Genomic DNA, 18,110 nt, shown 5'->3' with positions numbered 1-18,110 from the left:
AGCAGCTCATCCAATCAAAAGGTGGGCAGAAGACCTGAACAGACATTTCTCCAAAGAAGACATACAAATGGCTAACAAACACATGAAAAGATGCTCAAGATCACTCATTATTAGAGAAATGCAAATCTAAACTACAGTGGTGTCACCTCACACTGGTCAGAATGGTCATCATCAAAAATTCTACAAACAATAAATGCTGGAGAGGGTGTGGAATAAAGACAACCCTTTTGCACTGTTGGTGGGAATGTAAATTGATACAGCCACTATAGAGAACACTATGGAGATTCCTTAAGAAACTAGGAATAAAACTACCATATGATCCACCAATCCCACTAGGTATATACCCTGCTGCTGCTGCTGCTAAGTCGCTTCAGTCGTGTCCGACTCTGTGCGACTCCATAGACGGCAGCCCACCAGGCTCCACCGTCCCTGGGATTCTCCAGGCAAGAATACTGGAGTGGGTTGCCATTTCCTTCTCCAGTGCATGAAAGGGAAAAATGAAACTGAAGTTGCTCAGTCGTGTCCGACTCTTAGCCACCCCATGGACTGTAGCCTACCAGGCTCCTCCGTCCATGGGATTTTCCAGGCAAGAGTACTGGAGTGGGGTGCCATGAGGAAATCATAAATGAAAAAGACATATGTACCGCAATGTTCACTGCAGCACTATTTACAATAGCTAGGACATGGAAGCAACCTAGATGTCCATCAACAGATGAATGAATAAAGAAGTTGTGATGCTTATGTACAATGGAATATTACTTAGCCATGAAAAGGAACGCATTGGAAGTCAGTTCTAATAAGGTAGATGAACCTATTATACAGTGTGAATTAATTCAGAGAAACAAATATCTGTAAAAGCATATATCTGGGATCTAGAAAGATGGTGCTGATGAACCTATTTGCAGGGCAGCAATGGAGATGCAGACATAGAGAACAGACTTGTGGACACTGTGGGGGAAGGAGAGGGAAGGACTAATTGACAGAGTAACAGTGAAACAAATACATTCAGTTCAGTTCAGTCGCTCAGTCGTGTCCAACTCTTTGCGACCCCATGAATTGCAGCACACCAGGCCTCTCTGTCCATCACCAACTCCTGGAGTCGACCCAAACCCATGTCCAACGAGTCGGTGATGCCATCCAACCATCTCATCCTCTGTCGTCCCCTTCTCCTCCTGCCCCCAATCCTACCCAGCATTAGGGTCTTTTCCAATGAGTCAACCCTTTGCATGAGGGGGCCAAAGTATTGGAGTTTCAGCTTCAACATCAGTCCTTCCAATGAACACCCAGGATTGATTTCTTTTAGGATGGATTGATTGGATCTCCTTGCAGTCCAAGGGACTCTCAAGAGTCTTCTCCAACATCACAGTTCAAAAGCATCAGTTCTGCGGTGCTCAGCTTTCTTCACCACCCAACTCTCACATCCATACATGACCACTGGAAAAACCATAGCCTTGACTAGACAGACTTTTGTTGGCAAAGTAATGTCTCTGCTTTTAAATATGCTATCTAGGTTGGCCATAACCTTCCTCCCAAGGAGTAAGCGTCTTTTAATTTCATGGCTGCAATCACCATCAGCAGTGATTTTGGAGCCCCCAAAAATAAAGTCTGACACTGTTTCCACTGTTTCCCCATCTATTTCCCATGAAGTGATGGGACCAGATGCCATGATCTTAGTTTTCTGAACGTTGAGCTTTAAGCCAACTTTTTCACTCTCCTCTTTCACTTTCATCAAGAGGCTCTTTAATTCTTCTTCACTTTCTGCCATAAGGGTGGTGTCATCCACATATCTGAGGTTATTGATATTTCTCCCAGCAATCTTGATTCCAGCTTGTGTTTTTTCCAGCCCAGTGTTTCTCATGATGTCTTCTGCATATAAGTTAAATAAGCAGGGAGACAGTATACAGCTTTGACGTACTCCTTTTCCTATTTGGAACCAGTCTGTTGTTCCATGTCCAGTTCTCAATGTGCTTCCTGACCTGCATACAGGTTTCTCAAGAGACAGGTCAGATGGTCTGGTATTCCTATCTCTTTCAGAATTTCCCACAGTTTATTGTGATCCACACAGTCAAAGGCTTTGGCATAGTCAATAAAGCAGAAATAGATGTTTTTCTGGAACTCTCTTGCTTTTTCGATGATCCAGCGGATGTTGGCAATTTGATCTCTGGTTCCTCTGCCTTTTCTAAAACCAGCTTGAACATCTGGAAGTTCATGGTTCACGTATTGCTAAAGCCTGGCTTGGAGAATTTTGAGCATTTCTTTACTAGCATGTGAGATGAGTGCAATTGTGCGGTAGTTCGAGCACTCTTTGGCATTGCCTTTCTTTGGGATTGGAATGAAAACTGACCTTTTCCAGTCCTGTGGCCACTGCTGAGTTTTCCAAATTTGCTGGCATATTGAGTGCAGCACTTTCACAGCATCATCTTTCAGGATTTGAAATAGCTCAACTGGAATTCCATCACCTCCACTAGCTTTGTTCATAGTGATGCTTTCTAAGGCCCACTTGACTTCACATTCCAGGATGTCTGGCTCTAGGTGAGTGATCACACCATCGTGATTATCTGGGTCGTGAAGATCTTTTTTGTACAGTTCTTCTGTGTATTCTTGCCACCTCTTCTTAATATCTTCTGCTTCTGTTAGGTCCATACCATTTCTGTCCTTTATCGAGCCTATCTTTGCATGAAAATAGCCATGGGAATTTGAATATGATTCAGGGTTCTCAAACCTGGTGTTCTGTGACAACCTAGAGGGGTGGGATGGGATGACAGGTGGAAAGGAGGTTCAAGAGGGAGGAGACATATGTACACCCATGACTGATTCATGTCAATGTATGGCAGAAATACAATATTGTAATTATCCTCCAATTAAAAATATAATTAAAAAACTACAAAAAAGTCAGTACAAAATAATGGCTATATTTCCCTATTGTATAATATATCCTTGTTGCTTATTTATTTTATAAATAGTAGTCTTTATCTCTTAATCCCCTACCCCTATCTTGGCCCTCTTTTCTTCCCTCTCTCCACTGGCAACACTAGATTTGTTCTCTATATCTGAATCTGTTTGTCATATTCATTCATTTTCTAGATTCCACATTATGTAGAATATTTGTCTTTGTCTGACATATCATTTTTCATGTAGTTTAAATATATGATTCTCAAATGGAGGAGAAATTGCCCCTTAGGAAACATCTGGCAATGTCTGGAGACATTTTTAATGGTCACACAACTTGGCAGGGCAAGCATCTAATAGGTTGAGATCAGAGATGATGCTAAAACATCTTATAAAGCACAGCCTCCACAGTAAAGAATTATTGGGCCCAATATGTTAACCATGTCAAATGAAACTAGAGATTTGTCCTAGATACTAATATGTTATCAACTGTATGTGTTGTAAATATTTTTCCCAGTTTATTGGTATCTTCATTTTTCCTGTGGTACTTTTTGATGATAAGAAATTCTTAATTTTAATATATTTAAGCTATCAACCTTTTCTTTTATGGACTATGCTTTTGTCTCTAATTTAAGAAAATTCTCCATGCCTTAAGGATAGAGATTTTCCAATGAAATGTTTCATAAGTTTTAAATTTTGCTTTTTTATATTTAAGCCTTTGATTACATTTGTTTATAACCTAAGAATCCAAAACTAACTTTTATATGAAGAAATGAGAACTATTTATTTAAAATCCATCTTATCCCCACTGGGTTACAATGCTGTCAAAACTGAAGTTTGCAAAAATGGGCTTATTTCTAACTGTCTATTTTTACCTTTTTATTTGGAGGCTAAAGTTGTTTTCACTTTCTTATAAAAGAAAAATTGAATCCCAAGAGTTTAAGGTTTTCATGAATTTCATGAAAATAGATTTTAGAAGCTTTTTTTAAAGGTGTTTCTGTCTTTTCTAGAGATACAAAAAGAAGGGAATTTGATGTTATTTTGAATACCAACACCAAATACTTCTCAAATTATTATAAAATGAACTCCTTAATTTCACTGAAAGCTGTTTCACTTCTCCACAAACTACACTGCCAATAGTATACATTTCACAAAGGTTGGAAACTCATTTATTGACTGGCAAAATGAGAGCCTTTCCTCAAACATTTTTTAACATCCATATTTAACCTTATATATCATCCAACTCTTTTATTTAGGGGTTGTAACAGAAATAAATATCCATATTCTTTCCTCCGTAGTAAGAAAGACCATTTCCTAACTGCTGAGAAGCTGGCTCTTAAGGACATTCCCGACTAGATCATTCCTGGAAAGGAATCCATAGCTCAAAGAACATTCACACCTGTCAATCAGCCTCAGCCATCTTTCAAATCCAGTTGCTCTAAAGCCAGTGGCGAAAGTATTCACAGGGTGAAGCAGAGACGAAAATACATATAAACATCTTTGTTTCCTTTTTTCCTTTTCTAACATTTCCCCTTCATTCTCATTTAGCCCACAGAAGCTCCAAACTAGTATTCAATAACAATGAAGTGGAATCATTTTATTAAAAGAAACTATACCTTGGAATTGAGGTAAATCAGAAGCAGAAATGTAAATCCGTTGATTCAGAAAATAACTCAGCATTGGGACAAAAACTTTTCCAGGAGAGGAACATTTTTTTTTCAATTTTTTCCTTTGGGAAAATACTCTGGAAATGATTCCCTTTCCAAACAAGTATTTGCTACTGCTTCTTCTTATTTCTTTTTTTCCTGAATATTCTTGAAATGATTATCAACTAATAATGCAATTAATCTGGAGCTTCAAGTATGGGTTTAAGGGAAAATGAGAAGGGGTTTTCTGTAGTGACAGCACTTTCCATGATACCTACTTCTGATATCTGATCACCATGAAGATTGACAACTCATGGCAAAGCAATGATGTACAGTGGTCATTAAATTCTCTGGTTGGAAAGGGTGTCTCTAGCTGATTACCATGTCTGGGATCAGGTGGCAGTTAAACCCAAGGGGGCTAAGAGGATTTACCACATATACAGCTCTCAGATTCTATCAAATTTATTACATCTGGAGCACTGTTTAGAGCCATATAGCAGAAATATGTTTACTCAAAACTCAAAAGAGACCTCTATTTATCAAATGGCTGTACAAACGTCTTTCAGATATAGGAGTATAGATCTCTGGTGGTCTTTTAAGGAAATTTTCATAAACAAGATTTATAAGTTTCCAGCTCATTTAAACACATTAAATAAGCAATTTCCTAAAAATTGCAAAGGCAAATAGGAGCTGCTTTAGGAGCAATGTAGAAGTATGCAATGCTGCAAATAAACTGGACTGAGAAATCAGTTTGTTTTGCAATGACCCCCTGCCCTCCAAGTTGAGGCCAGGAACACAGGATTACACATGAGGGGGAAAAAAAGACAAAGCCACAAGCATAAAAAGTCCTACAACCATCAGACATAAACACACACCCTGTTTTATGTGGAAGATTATGATCACGCTGCAAGTTTACCTGCTAGGCAAAGGGAGGGCCCTGAATCTCCAGGTGAAGGAAGTAGCAGCAGTCATGGCCCAGGCTCCTGAGAATAATCGGGTCTCCCATGGGAGCTGCACCTGATGTGTACCTGTTTCCTTTTGCCTCAAACTGCTCACATGCAGACTAGAAGGCCTACCGGTGAAACATCACAATCACATGGACAACAAGGCCAGCAGCACAGGAAAGGCCACTATCCACATAAAATTCACACTGAAGGTGCTACCCAAGGGCTTAGACCAGGGCAAGGATATAAGCTGTACACCCGAAAAGAGATCCTTCCCTACCCAGCCTCCACACAGATTTGGAACAGCCAAGTGGATTGTCACTGTGGTACATGTGAATGTGAAGTAGGGTTTAGCAGTTACCATTTCCACCAAATTGTTGAAAATAAATTGAGGGCACCTTAGCTCTTTTATGCCATCGTATGCATCCGGCTCAAGCTTAACAAAATACTATGAAATTTTAGTTTGAACGTCAGAAAATCTAAAATGGGACAACGTGGCGATTCTTGCTCCCCACACCCAGGTCGGTGTCAGGGTACCTCCCCGATCATCAGTGAACACAAGTTCTGGTCCGTCTGGTTAGCTTTAGACGTCGGTCCACTCCATCGAGTCTCCGTCTTCCCTTTTCTTCAGGACGAAACATTTTTCGCGTCACTGGACTTGGAAATGACTCCACTGTGAGGTGGGACATCCTCTATTACCCGTTCCCTAAGACAGGTTCCCAAAACAGGGATTAGCTTTAACTCGTCTATGAGTAGTCTTGAGCCGGCGGTGAGTCCGAGAAATTACGAGGTTTTGAAGGCAGACGTCGGAAACAGAGACTTGGGAAAGCAGGGTCCCGGCTCGGCAACACCACTTCCGGGCCGCAGACCGTCCGACCGACGTACAAGCTGACCGTTAGGCGCGGGCGGGGCCGGGGTCACGTGGCCTGCGCGGGGTCAGAGCCCGGCGTACGCGGGAGCACGCAGAGCGGCTCGGCCCGCGGCCACGCGCCTGGCGTGCGCGCGCAGGCCGGGGGCGGAGCGTGTAGGCTGAGCCTCCGGCGCGCGGCGGGGTGGAGGCGGGGCTCGAGCGGGGTGGAGGGCGGAGGCGGGGTCTTCTCCTTCACCTCCACCTCCTTCTCCTCCTCCTCCGGCGAGGCTGGGCCGGCGGCGGCGGCGGTAGGCGGGTGGCCCGCGGAGGGGCGTCTCGGCCATGACTGCGGAGCTGCAGCAGGACGACGCGGCCGGAGCGACCGACCGCCACGGCTCGGTGGGCCTCGCGGCGGCGGGCACGAACCGGGGGGGCGGGCTCCGGGTCCCATGGGGTAGGGGTGCGGGGCCCAGGCGGGAGCCGCGCGGGGCGCGGGCGGGCGGGTGGGCCTGCGGAGATGGGGCGCGGGGCTGCGGAGGGCGCCCGGGCCCGGCGGGGGCGAGGGCAGCGCGCCGGCCGGGGTGAGCACCGGGGCTCCGGGAGGAAGCTGAAGTCTCTGCAAGGCTCGCTCGCAGATTGAGGACTCTTCTTGGGGTCCGGAGACGGGGTGAAGTTCGGGGGAGACTGGCTAATTTGGTATATGAAAAATAAAGGGCTGGACGTGGGCTGCTGTCTGCATCAGGGATCTCTAAAGAGAGCGCTCCTGGCCCCCGACCAGGGGTGAGAAACTTCGGAAAGGGGCAGCTTTGCTGGATTTTGCTTTTTTTGTTTTTGTTTTCGAATCCCTTTTAGGGCAGTGCTGTTTTAAGTCTAAAGCAGACCGAAGTTACCTAAGTTAAAGCGAGGATTTTATCTACACCATGTGAAAGACCAAGGGTCCTTGTTACCACTTCCTACCTTCTACATTCCACCCCCCCCCCATATTTTTAAGCAGAAAGCAGCATCCCCAGTTACTGCATTCATCACTGTAGATTTTTAAGGAAGGGGGAGGAACGCCGTGATGAATAGAAGGTATGCTGATAATGCTTTCCCAGTCCTAGTATCTAAGAAGATTGAAATCAATACAGGGATTTCTAGGCTAAGAAGGTGAGAGGAAAAGAACACTGGTTTGAGAGAAAAAAAGCTAATGTCTGTGCAAAAAAAAAAAAAAAACTTGGAAAGTGGGCAATTTGAGAATGTCTTCTAACGTTACTTTGGAATGTTCTAACTTACCACTACCCCTTCACCCCTTAAGTGGTGCGCTTTTTCAAGACAGAATGGGGAACCTGTACCAAGTATTTAAATGCGAGTTTGGAAGTGAGGAATTTCATAAACTATTTATCTATTTACAGTACAGAGCTGTCAGATACTTCCACGTGAGAAACCTTTTATGCCCTTTTTTTACCCCCTCAGACACTCAAGAGACCAATAGAGTATAAAGTGACTGCACTTCCTTTTTAAATTCCTGTAGTAAAAGATACCTCCAGGTCCTGGGCTCCAAAATGAAAGTAGGCAAGTGGTGTTTCATGTGCTGATTTCTAATAGAAATATTGTTAGGTGTTTACACATGACCCTTGGAATGTGAGTCAGGATTTTATCTCATTTCACAGATCAGTTCTGTTTGTTTAAAGGACAGTGAATTAAAAGCAGGTGGGAAAATCTTAGTTTTGAGATTGTCATGTTGATTTAGAGAAGAGACTATTTTAAGGGAGAGCAAGTCATATTTAAATTTGTTGGTTGAGACCATGTGCCTTTTTGTCAGCAGCAACTGCATTTACCTCTGCCGCAGTTTTGAGAGATGACCACTGTCTCAGCCTTCTCCGTTTAAGCGTTCATGTGTGAGGTGTTTAATGAACACTTGTATGTAAGTCATAGCTATTTTTGGAAAGCTTTGGAACTCCAGTGGCTGTGGCTGGCTGGAGGACCTGATTCCTGGCAACCTGCAGAGTGATGACATTTACCGTTCTTCCCAGCGATTCGCCCCATACAGACAGATGATAAGCTTGGAATGCTTGATAATGTTTGCCCTTTTGGTTTTTTCTAATGTAAAATGCCTGAAGTTAGCAGGCTAGAATGAAGGAGTCTTATATGAGAAGTACCTTTCCCATCTCAGAGGAAAGATTTTGGTATTTTCTTCTTCATCTTAAGTTTCATGTTAGAATGAACTCTGTTTTAAATTCTCTGAAGCAATTCTTCATTGCCATTAAAGGATCTTGAATTGTTCTAATTGAGGGGAGCTCTCCTCCCCTGACACTCAGCAGCTATTTAAAACTTAAAGTGCTTCCTTTCCCTTATTGGTCAGCATACATGGTGCAGGCAGAAGCTGTTATAGCCCCGAAGAACTTGAGTGGGACGAAAACACAGTACTTGTGAAATCTGTTCTCAGTCTGCACTTGAGTCTAAAAGAGGGTAGGTACCATTTAAATCGAAGCTTCCCAGGTGGTGCTAGTGGTAAAAAATCCACCTGCTAATGCAGGAGACATGAGAGATGCAGGTTCGATCCCTGGGTTGGGAAAATTCCCTGGAGGAGGGCACAGCAGCCCACTCCAGTATTCTTGCCTGGAGAAGCTCATGGACAGAGGAGCCTGGTGGGCTACAGTCCATGGGATTGCAAAGAGTCGGACGAGACTGAAGTGACTTAGTGTGCACCATTTAAATCAGTTCTTGGCTTAGATGAAAACCCAGCAGCAGTGTTTACTGTTATTGTAGTGCTCTCGGAGGGAGAGCATCGAGCAGTCCTGAAGAGAGATCTTAGTTTCCTGCTCAGGAATTAAACCTGGGTAACCTGGATGAAAACCAAGAGTCCCAGCCACTGGACCACCAAGGGCTAGAGGCTAGAGGCAAAGTGGCCCTGGCTCTTGCCCATGTTTGAAGCAAGAATATTTCAAGGAGGCAAAAAAGTGTAAAAACAGATACAAAGTTTATTAGTAGAGACACAGCACAATATATGGGAGAGCACACAGGAAAACAGTTTGTTTATCCAACTCAGAATCAGGGCAGAGATACACACCTGGACAGGGCATCCTCTGTATCCAGGAGTGATGCAGTAAGTCAGAAGCTAGGCAGAGACACACCCCCGGAGAGGAGTGCAGGCGTTGAGAGACACACCCAGAAAGAAGCGCGGACATCCTGGATGAGGAGGAGCAGTAAGGAGGTGAGGTAAATCATTTATATAGGACAGTCCTTCCAGGTCTGTTTACCTTTGACCAATTATCTTGTTTCTCTCTTCATTCCTGACTGGCCCATGGATCCTCCCGGAGATGCGTGTGCAACTTTTTGCTGTGACGGTTCCCACTGTAGAGGCCTGTGGGTGCGTGTCCACACTTATTAGGGGGTGGGGTCCCCTCCCTTTTCAACCTCCAAAAGCATTCCTTCGCATGGGCAGACAGGGAAGTCTTCCTTGACCTCGGGAGTGGGCACCTTATCTCTTTGCTTTAGCAGAGCTCAGCTCTTACCACTAGCTTTGTCCTTAGAGTGTCTGGTTGAGAACAAATGCTTAGTTTTACTCCACTTGACAACCACCAGGTGTCCGGCCCAGAGACCCACTGTCTCCTACCTCAGTAGGACAAGCAATTTGAAGTCAGGTTGGCTCTTACAAACCTGTCAACCTTGGCAGCTATACTAAGGCTCATCACACATCCTGCTAACGGAAGCTCTATGAAAACCTGTTTCTGAGAAAATTTAGTGCCTTCTTTTGATTTATTAGTTTGACACTCTCATTTATCTTGTCTCGTTACTTGTGATTTTTGGAACATCAGTAAGTCAGTGCTTGGTTGGCATCCACAACTCTCATGCCTCCAGCTACAAACAATTCCTACTCACAAAGAACCTTTAGTAAATTTATAAAACACATTGACAAGTAACACCTCACCAGACAAGATCTTGCCATGTATTTTCTTTCATCAAAGAAATGTAAAGCAATAGCCAAGTAAAACATATTTTTCAAGGAGAATAATGATGCTGATAATAGTAGTAGATAACCTTGATTGATCATGTACTGTATGCCAGACTGTGCTCACAACTTAACGTATTATCTCAGTACTTAGGACAGCTTCAGGAAGTTTTCTTATTTCCTGTTAAATACTTTGCACAAGGTCACTTAACTAGTAAAGGGTACAGCCAGGGTTGAACCCAGGGACTTCTAACTCCACAGAGCTCAAGAAATCTCTGATCCTACATCTTAGTTGATGGACCCATAGTCTTGGCTCAGAACCTGTTACTCTCTAGAACTCTCTTCCTGATGTTTTAAACTTTCAGTCCTCACTGCACTCTTTCTCAATAGATTACTTTCCTTTCTACTTGAATGAGCTGACTGATACCTAACGAGCTCTCTGTCTCATGCTTGGGGTCCTCCCCCCTTCAGAATCTTTTTTTCTCTTGGTGGAAGATGTACCCTTCCCTTCTCCCATCATCTTTTAGAGATGAGTCTAAATCAGTGGTGTCTAGAAACCTTTCTGATTGTGACTCCTAGGGGAGAATACTCCTGTGATCTAGGGAGTGGAAGCCAAGAATGCTGCTAAACATCCTGCAGTGTACAGAGAGCCCACCTTCCCCAAAACAAGAAGTTGTCTGGCCCAAAATGTCAATGGAGCTTAAGAAACCCTGGTTTAGATGATGTCTCTCCTCGTTCTAAGTTTTGTTTCATCTTCTTTATCCTAGCCTAGCTCCCAGGTACCTTCACTGCCTTCTCCATTGAGATTCAGGATATAGTCCGGGGACCAGTAGCATCCATATTACCTAAGAGTTTGTTAGCAATGTAGAAATTTGGGTGTGCTGAAAACGGCTTGTACTAGTATTGCCTCTCCAGGTGACTGTATACATTTCTTCCCAACTCTCTGTTCAGTGACCTCATGTTAGTAGCTTGAAATCTCAGTGAAAATACTTCTACTAAGACAATAAGCAGGCTGGAGAAATCAACATACCGCTGTTTAGGCCTCCACCCTAGACCTATAGAATCAGAATCGCCTTTTTTTTTTTTTAAATAAATTTATTTATTTTAGTTGGGGGCTAATTACTTTACAATATTGTAGTGGTTTTTGCCATACATTGACATGAAACAGCCATGGGTTTACATGTGTTCCCCATCCTGAATCACCTTTTGACAAGATCCCTGGGTGATAAACTTTTTGAGAAAGTGATCAATTTTCTGCTCCCAAGGATTCCCGTTTTCCATTCAGCTACTCACACTTGTTTTCAATCCTCAAGCAAAATAGCAACAATAGCAAAATTGTCTTCTGCCTTGTTCTTTAATTTTTACTGTGTTTCCTTTTATTTTGTTTACTTTCTTCCAAGTCCACCTGTTTCTTCTCTAAAACAGTTTTTCAGTTACAATGTAATTCCCACTCATTGCGGAAAATTTGAAAAATACAGACTCAGGCAAGGTTTAGCTCTTGGCTGGTAGGAGGCCCCCCTCCCCAGGCCGAAGTGAGTTGGTTCCCAGGTTTTACTTGAGGTGCGGCAGCAACTTTGCTAGTTAGGAGCTCAGTTAGGAGGTGACTTTGGGGATCACTTAGGCTCCAGCAAGATGAGGGCTGATTGCCCACAGGTCTACAGAGAGGCTGACCGGGCAACAGGAGATTAGATTGTAGGGCAGTGAGTGGTTTTATGTGATCAGCATCTCCCAGGCCACCCAACGAGAGCCTTGCCAGCAGTAGGCTTTTAGTATTTGTAGCAAATGAAATGGATCTCTTGGAGGTGACCAGTGACTAATCACCTTCTTTCTGGTCAGGTCAGTGACCTTTCAGTACTAGTTCTTTATACATCCTTGCTTATTCAAATACTTTCTCAAGTCCCATTTTCATGTTTTGATTTGTGATGATTTCTGATTGCCACTTTTTTGTTGATATTTATTTTGGCATTTGATTTTGTTGCTACTTATTATCAACTGTTCTGCTTTTTACAAAAAAATTCCAGCATGTTTTCTTGAATCATTCACCATGGTCTCATCACAGACATACCACAGTAAGCCCTCACTTCTGAATTGATGACATCATTTTACAACTTTCTTATGAAAACTAGCCCTGGAAAAGATGTTTGAATTTATGTGCTACAGCTTTCTTTTTTGGGGGGTATAGAGGGATGGAGTCGTGCTGCACAGCTTTATAGGATCTTAGTTCCCAACCAAGGATTGAATCTGTGGCCTTAACTATGAAAGTGCCAAGTCCTCACCGTTGGACCACCAAGGAATTCCATACTGCACCTTTGCCCTAGAGTGCAAGGGCTTCAGTAGTTGTGGCAGTTGGGCTCAGCTACTCTGTGGCTTGTGGGATCTTGCTGAGCCAAGGATCAAACCTGTGTCCCCTGCATTGGCAGGGGATTCTTATCCACTGCGTCACCAGGGAAATCCCCCACTACAGCTTTCTTGGTTTTGCAAATATAGTAACTGGTTTAGGGAGCTGATTTACTCATGATCACAGTCTGTGGCAGAACCCTGGCCTCCGACTTCGGTTCTGTGTCCTGTTAGTGTGCCCAGTGTTGCTGCTACCGTACTTCCTGAGCCCTCTACCCTGGGACCTTTGGGCCCTGTGTTTTATGTATGTTTGTATGTATGTATGTGTGTATGTATTTGGCTGCACTGGGTCTTAGCTGCAAGAATCCCTTAGAAGAAATGGAGTAGCCATCATGGTCAACAAAAGAGTCCGAAATGCAGTACTTGGATGCAATCTCAAAAACGACAGAATGATCTCTGTTCGTTTCCAAGGCAAACCATTCAATATCACGGTAATCCAAGTCTATGCCCCGACCAGTAACGCCGAAGAAGCTGAAGTTGAACGGTTCTATGAAGACCTACAAGACCTTCTAGAACTAACACCCAAAAAAGATGTCCTTTTCATTATACGGGACTGGAATGCAAAAGTAGGAAGTCAAGAAACACCTGGAGTAACAGGCAAGTTTGGCCTTGGAGTACAGAATGAAGCAGGGCAAAGGCTAATAAAGAGTTTTGCCACGAGAACGCACTGGTAATAGCAAACACCTTATTCCAACAACACAAGAGAAGACTCTACACGTGGACATCACCAGATGGTCAACACCGAAATCAGATTGATTATATTCTTTGCAGCCAAAGATGGAGAAGCTCTATACAGTCAGCAAAAACAAGACCGGGAGCAGACTGTGGCTCAGATCATGAACTGCTTATTGCCAAATTCAGACTTAAATTGAAGAAAGTAGGGAAAACCACTAGACCATTCAGGTATGACCTAGATCAGATCCCTTATGAGTATACAGTGGAAGTGACAAATAGATTTAAGGGACTAGACCTGATAGACAGAGTGCCTGATGAACTATGGACAGAGGTTCGTGACATTGTACAGGAGACAGGGATCAAGAAAATCCCCATGGAAAAGAAATGCAAAAAAGCAAAATGGCTGTCTGAGGAGGCCTTACAGATAGCTGGGAAGAGAAGAGAAGTGAAAAGCAAAGGAGAAAAGGAAAGATATTCTCATCTGAATGCAGAGTTCCAAAGAATAGCAAGGAGAGATAAGAAAGTCTTCCTCAGCGATCAGTGCAAACAAATAGAGGAAAACAACAGATTGGGAAAGACTAGAGATCTCTTCAAGAAAATTAGAGATACCAAAGGAACATTTCATGCAAAGATAGGCTCGATAAAGGACAGAAATGGTATGGACCTAACAGAAGCAGAAGATATTAAGAAAAGGTGGCAAGAATACACAGAAGAACTGTACAAAAAAGTTCTTCATGACCCAGATAATCACGATGGTGTGATCACTCACCTAGAGCCAGACATCCTGGAATGTGAAGTTAAGTGGGCCTTAGAAAGCATCACTACGAACAAAGCTAGTGGAGGTGATGGAATTCCAGTTGAGCTATTTCAAATCCTCAAAGGTGATGCTGTGAAAGTGCTGCGCTCAATATGCCAGCAAATTTGGACAACTCAGCAGTGGCCACAGGACTGGAAAAGGTCAGTTTTCGTTCCAATCCCAAAGAAAGGTAATGCCAAAGAATGCTCAAACTACTGCACAATTGCACTCATCTCACATGCTAGTAAAGTAATGCTCAAAATTCTCCAAGCCAGGCTTCAGCAATACGTGAACCGTGAACTTCCAGATGTTCAAGCTGGTTTTAGAAAAGGCAGAGGAACCAGAGATCAAATTGCCAATATCCGCTGGATCATCGAAAAAGCAAGAGAGTTCCAGAAAAACATCTATTTCTGCTTTATTGACTATGCCAAAGCCTTTGACTGTGTGGATCACAATAAACTGTGGAAAATTCTGAAAGAGATGGGAATACCAGACCATCTGACCTGTCTCTTGAGAAACCTGTACGCAGGTCAGGAAGCAACAGTTAGAACTGGACATGGAACAACAGACTGGTTCCAAATAGGAAAAGGAGTACACCAAGGCTCTATATTGTCACCCTGCTTATTTAACTTATATGCAGAGTACATCATGAGAAACGCTGGGCTGGAGGAAACACAAGCTGGAATCAAGATTGCTGGGAGAAATATCAATAACCTCAGATATGCGGATGACACCACCCTTATGGCAGAAAGTGAAGAAGAACTAAAGAGCCTCTTGTTGAAGGTGAAGGAGGAGAGTGAAAAAGTTGGCTTAAAGCTCAACGTTCAGAAAACTAAGATCATGGCATCTGGTCCCATCACTCCATGGGAAATAGATGGGGAAACAGTGGAAACAGTGTCAGACTTTACTTTTTTGGGCTCCAGAATCACTGCTGATGGTGACTGCAGCCATGAAATTAAAAGACGCTTACTCCTTGGAAGGAAGGTTATGGCCAACCTAGATAGCATGTTTAAAAGCAGAGACATTACTTTGCCAACAAAAGTCCGTCTAGTCAAGGCTATGGTTTTTCCAGTGGTCATGTATGGATGTGAGAGTTGGACGGTGAAGAAAGCTGAGCGCCGCAGAATTGATGCTTTTGAACTGTGGTGTTGGAGAAGACTCTTGAGAGTCCCTTGGACTGCAAGGAGATCCAGTCAGTCCATCCTAAAAGAGATCAATCCTGGGTGTTCATTGGAAGTTCTGATGTTGAAGCTGAAACTCCAATACTTTGGCCCCCTCATGCGAAGTGTTGACTCATTGGAAAAGACCCTAATGCTGGGTAGGATTGGGGGCAGGAGGAGAAGGGGACGACAGAGAATGAGATGGTTGGATGGCATCACCGACTTGATGGACATGGGTTTGGGTAGACTCCAGGAGTTGGTGATGGACAGAGAGGCCTGGCGTGCTGCAATTCATGGGGTCGCAGAGAGTCGGACACGACTGAGCGACTGAACTGAACTGAACTGAACTGGGTCTTAGCTGCATGCAGGATCTTTAGTTGCGACATGCTAACTCTTAGTTGTGGCATGTGGGATCTAATTCTCTGACCAAGGGTGGGACCTGGGCCACTTGCAGTGGACGCTCAGAGTCCCAGCCACTGCACCACCAGGAAGGCCCTGAGGCCTTTATTTTTCTGGCTCTTCTACGTTTCTTCTCTGCAAGGGCGAACCTTTGCTTTCTTCATTGTTACTGTCCTTTTATTAACTGCTTCCAGATCTGCATGTCTGATCCCAAATTGCAGATGACTTCAACTCCTCTTTTTCCAAATGCTTTTTGAGCATTTCTACTTGCAATAAACATTTGCTACCTCACTCCTTTTCCCACAGTTACTATAGCAGGCCTGCAAATACATACTTGTGATCATAGTGTTAAGGGAAGCACACTGATTGAAACTGCCCAACCTGGCCAGGCACCATAGTAACCATTTGCATGAGTTGTTTTATGACAGGAGATCTTGTTAAGGAATACGGAACTAATAAGCCACCACCAATTGGAAGAGTTTGGAAAAGGTCAAAAAGAGGCACCCCGTGTCCGTCCACTTCCCAGAATCCCTCTCGCTAGCATCTATCTTGGCTGAGCAATGCATGTGCCACCAGAAAAGACTCTAAATTAAAATGATTGGCCAAAGACCACCCGGAAACTAATCCCATCACCATAAAACCTGAGACTGTGAGCCGTGCGGCAGAGCTGTTCTCCTGGGTTCCCTTTCCCTGCTGCCCTCCACCCGGGTGCCCTTCCCAATAAAATCTCTTGCTTTGTCAGCACGTGTCTCCTCGGACAATTCTTTTCCGAGTGTTAGACAAGAGCCCACTCTTAGGGCCCTGTAGGGGCGGCCTCCCCCTTCCTACAACAATAGCATCTGCCATATGCCAGTTTTTTGTACATTTTTAATCTTTATAAAAACCCTACAAGGTATGAATTATTATGTCTTATTACTGCGGGAAAACTCAGCCTCAGGTATTAATATAGCTTACAAGGTCCTAATAAGAAATTTTAAGCCAAAGTCTGTCTCTGTATTGCGTTTGAAAAAATCACTTACTCAAGAACAAATTCTAAGTAGCACAGTTGAGGGGCTTCCCAGGTGGCTCAGGTGGTAGAGAATCCACCTTCGAATGCAGGAGTCGAAGGCGGAAGCAGCAGATTCCCCCCCGGGGTTGGGAAGGTCCCCTGAAGAAGGTAATGGCTACCCAGTCCAGTATTCTTGCCTGAAAAGTCCTGTGGACAGAGAAGCCTGGCGGGACTACAGGCTACAGCCCATAGGGTGGCAGAGAATCAGGTGACTTAGCAGCTGAGCACACGCAGCATAGCACAGTTGAGACTTCATGCCCTTCTGACTTTGCCTGCTGCAGTACATGCCTTTCTAGAACCAAACTTTTTGACTAATTTGACAATTTATGGAGCACTTTAACATATATTTCTCATTGAGCCCATATAGCAACCCTATGAAATAAAATTTAGTGTGAAGCAGAATTTGCAAAGTGACACAACTATAAGTAATTTATAAATAATAAAACTAGAGGCAATTATTTTTCTAGGATATCAGTATTTTTACTACAATCTGTAGATGAGTTTTGTTAGATGGACAGGTCACAGTATTTTACATTTAAATCATTTTTTCATTTTAATAACAATTCCTGTATGCATTACTTCATTTCATAGTCACACCTGTTCTGTCAAAGCTTATGGTATACTTTATTTTCCAGCTGTAGAAACTGATGCTCAAGAAAGGTGAAATTTGCCCAGAGGCTAATGTGTGGTGGAGTCGGGGCTACCTGGTGCTATTTCCACCATCAAAGCTTTCTAATAAAAACAGAGGTCAAAATGCCAGACATTCAAAGCCAGATTAAAGATCTGCATGAATAGATGCTAGCAGCTGCTACATGATGGTTGGTAGGTTAAATTTGAGATATCCTAAGAAAATATTTCCTTTTTCCAATATTCCTGCCCAAGTTAGTACTTTCCTGGTATCTCTTTTCTTTTTTGTTGTGTGTATGCGTGTACATATGCAAAGCTCAATTTTTATTCAGTTGAGGTGGAAATTCATATAATGTACATTATCTATTTTAAAGTATACATTTAGTATATTCATAACATTGCACAACCACCACTTCTGTCTAGGTCCAAAATATTTATATCATCCCCAAAGAAAACCAAATTCTACTAAGCAGTCCCTCCCCATTTCCCCTCCAATCTCCCCCCTGGCCACACTGATCTGCTTTCTGTCTCTGCATTTTACCTGTTCTGGATAGTTCATGTAAATGGAATCATATAATATGTGACCTTTTGTGTCTTGTGTCTTTCACTTAGTTTTTTGAAGTTTATCCGAGTTATAGCATGTATCAGTACTTCATTCCTTTCAATAATGACTAATATTCGGCTCTAGAACCAAACATGGAACAACGGACTGGTTCCAAATTGCGAAAGGAGTACATCAAGGCTGTAT

At 43.3% G+C, this 18,110-nt stretch overlaps 2 protein-coding genes across 54 annotated transcripts in view; one reads left to right on the top strand and one right to left on the bottom strand.

Moving 5' to 3' along the window:
- HTR3B (5-hydroxytryptamine receptor 3B) overlaps window positions 1-6,364 on the bottom strand; it is an 81,236-nt gene extending 74,872 nt beyond the window's left edge. For 2 of the 4 annotated variants that reach the window (XM_081544790.1, XM_081544793.1), the window contains exon 1: window positions 5,452-5,600. The gene's annotated coding sequence lies outside the window, so the exon portion shown is untranslated. Of the gene's footprint in view, window positions 1-5,451 lie in introns of all 4 variants that reach the window. The other 2 variants (XM_081544792.1, XM_081544791.1) reach the window with 2 other exon arrangements.
- A 246-nt stretch (window positions 6,365-6,610) lies between these two features.
- The window catches only part of USP28 (ubiquitin specific peptidase 28), a 69,718-nt gene continuing 58,218 nt past the window's right edge, over window positions 6,611-18,110 (top strand). For all 50 annotated transcript variants that reach the window (XM_081544774.1, XM_081544767.1, XM_081544754.1 and 47 more), the window contains exon 1: window positions 6,611-6,728. In XM_081544774.1, the coding sequence (XP_081400900.1) occupies window positions 6,672-6,728 (57 nt within the window). In that variant the 5' untranslated portion in view covers window positions 6,611-6,671. The remainder of the gene's footprint in view (window positions 6,729-18,110) is intronic.

This window comes from Giraffa tippelskirchi, chromosome 11 (genome assembly GCF_054371585.1).
Source record: "Giraffa tippelskirchi isolate mGirTip1 chromosome 11, T2T-mGirTip1v1.2.pri, whole genome shotgun sequence".
Classification (NCBI taxonomy): Eukaryota; Metazoa; Chordata; class Mammalia; order Artiodactyla; family Giraffidae; genus Giraffa; species Giraffa tippelskirchi.
Note: the sequence above shows the minus strand (reverse complement) of the source record. Positions and strands in the feature narration are given on the sequence as shown.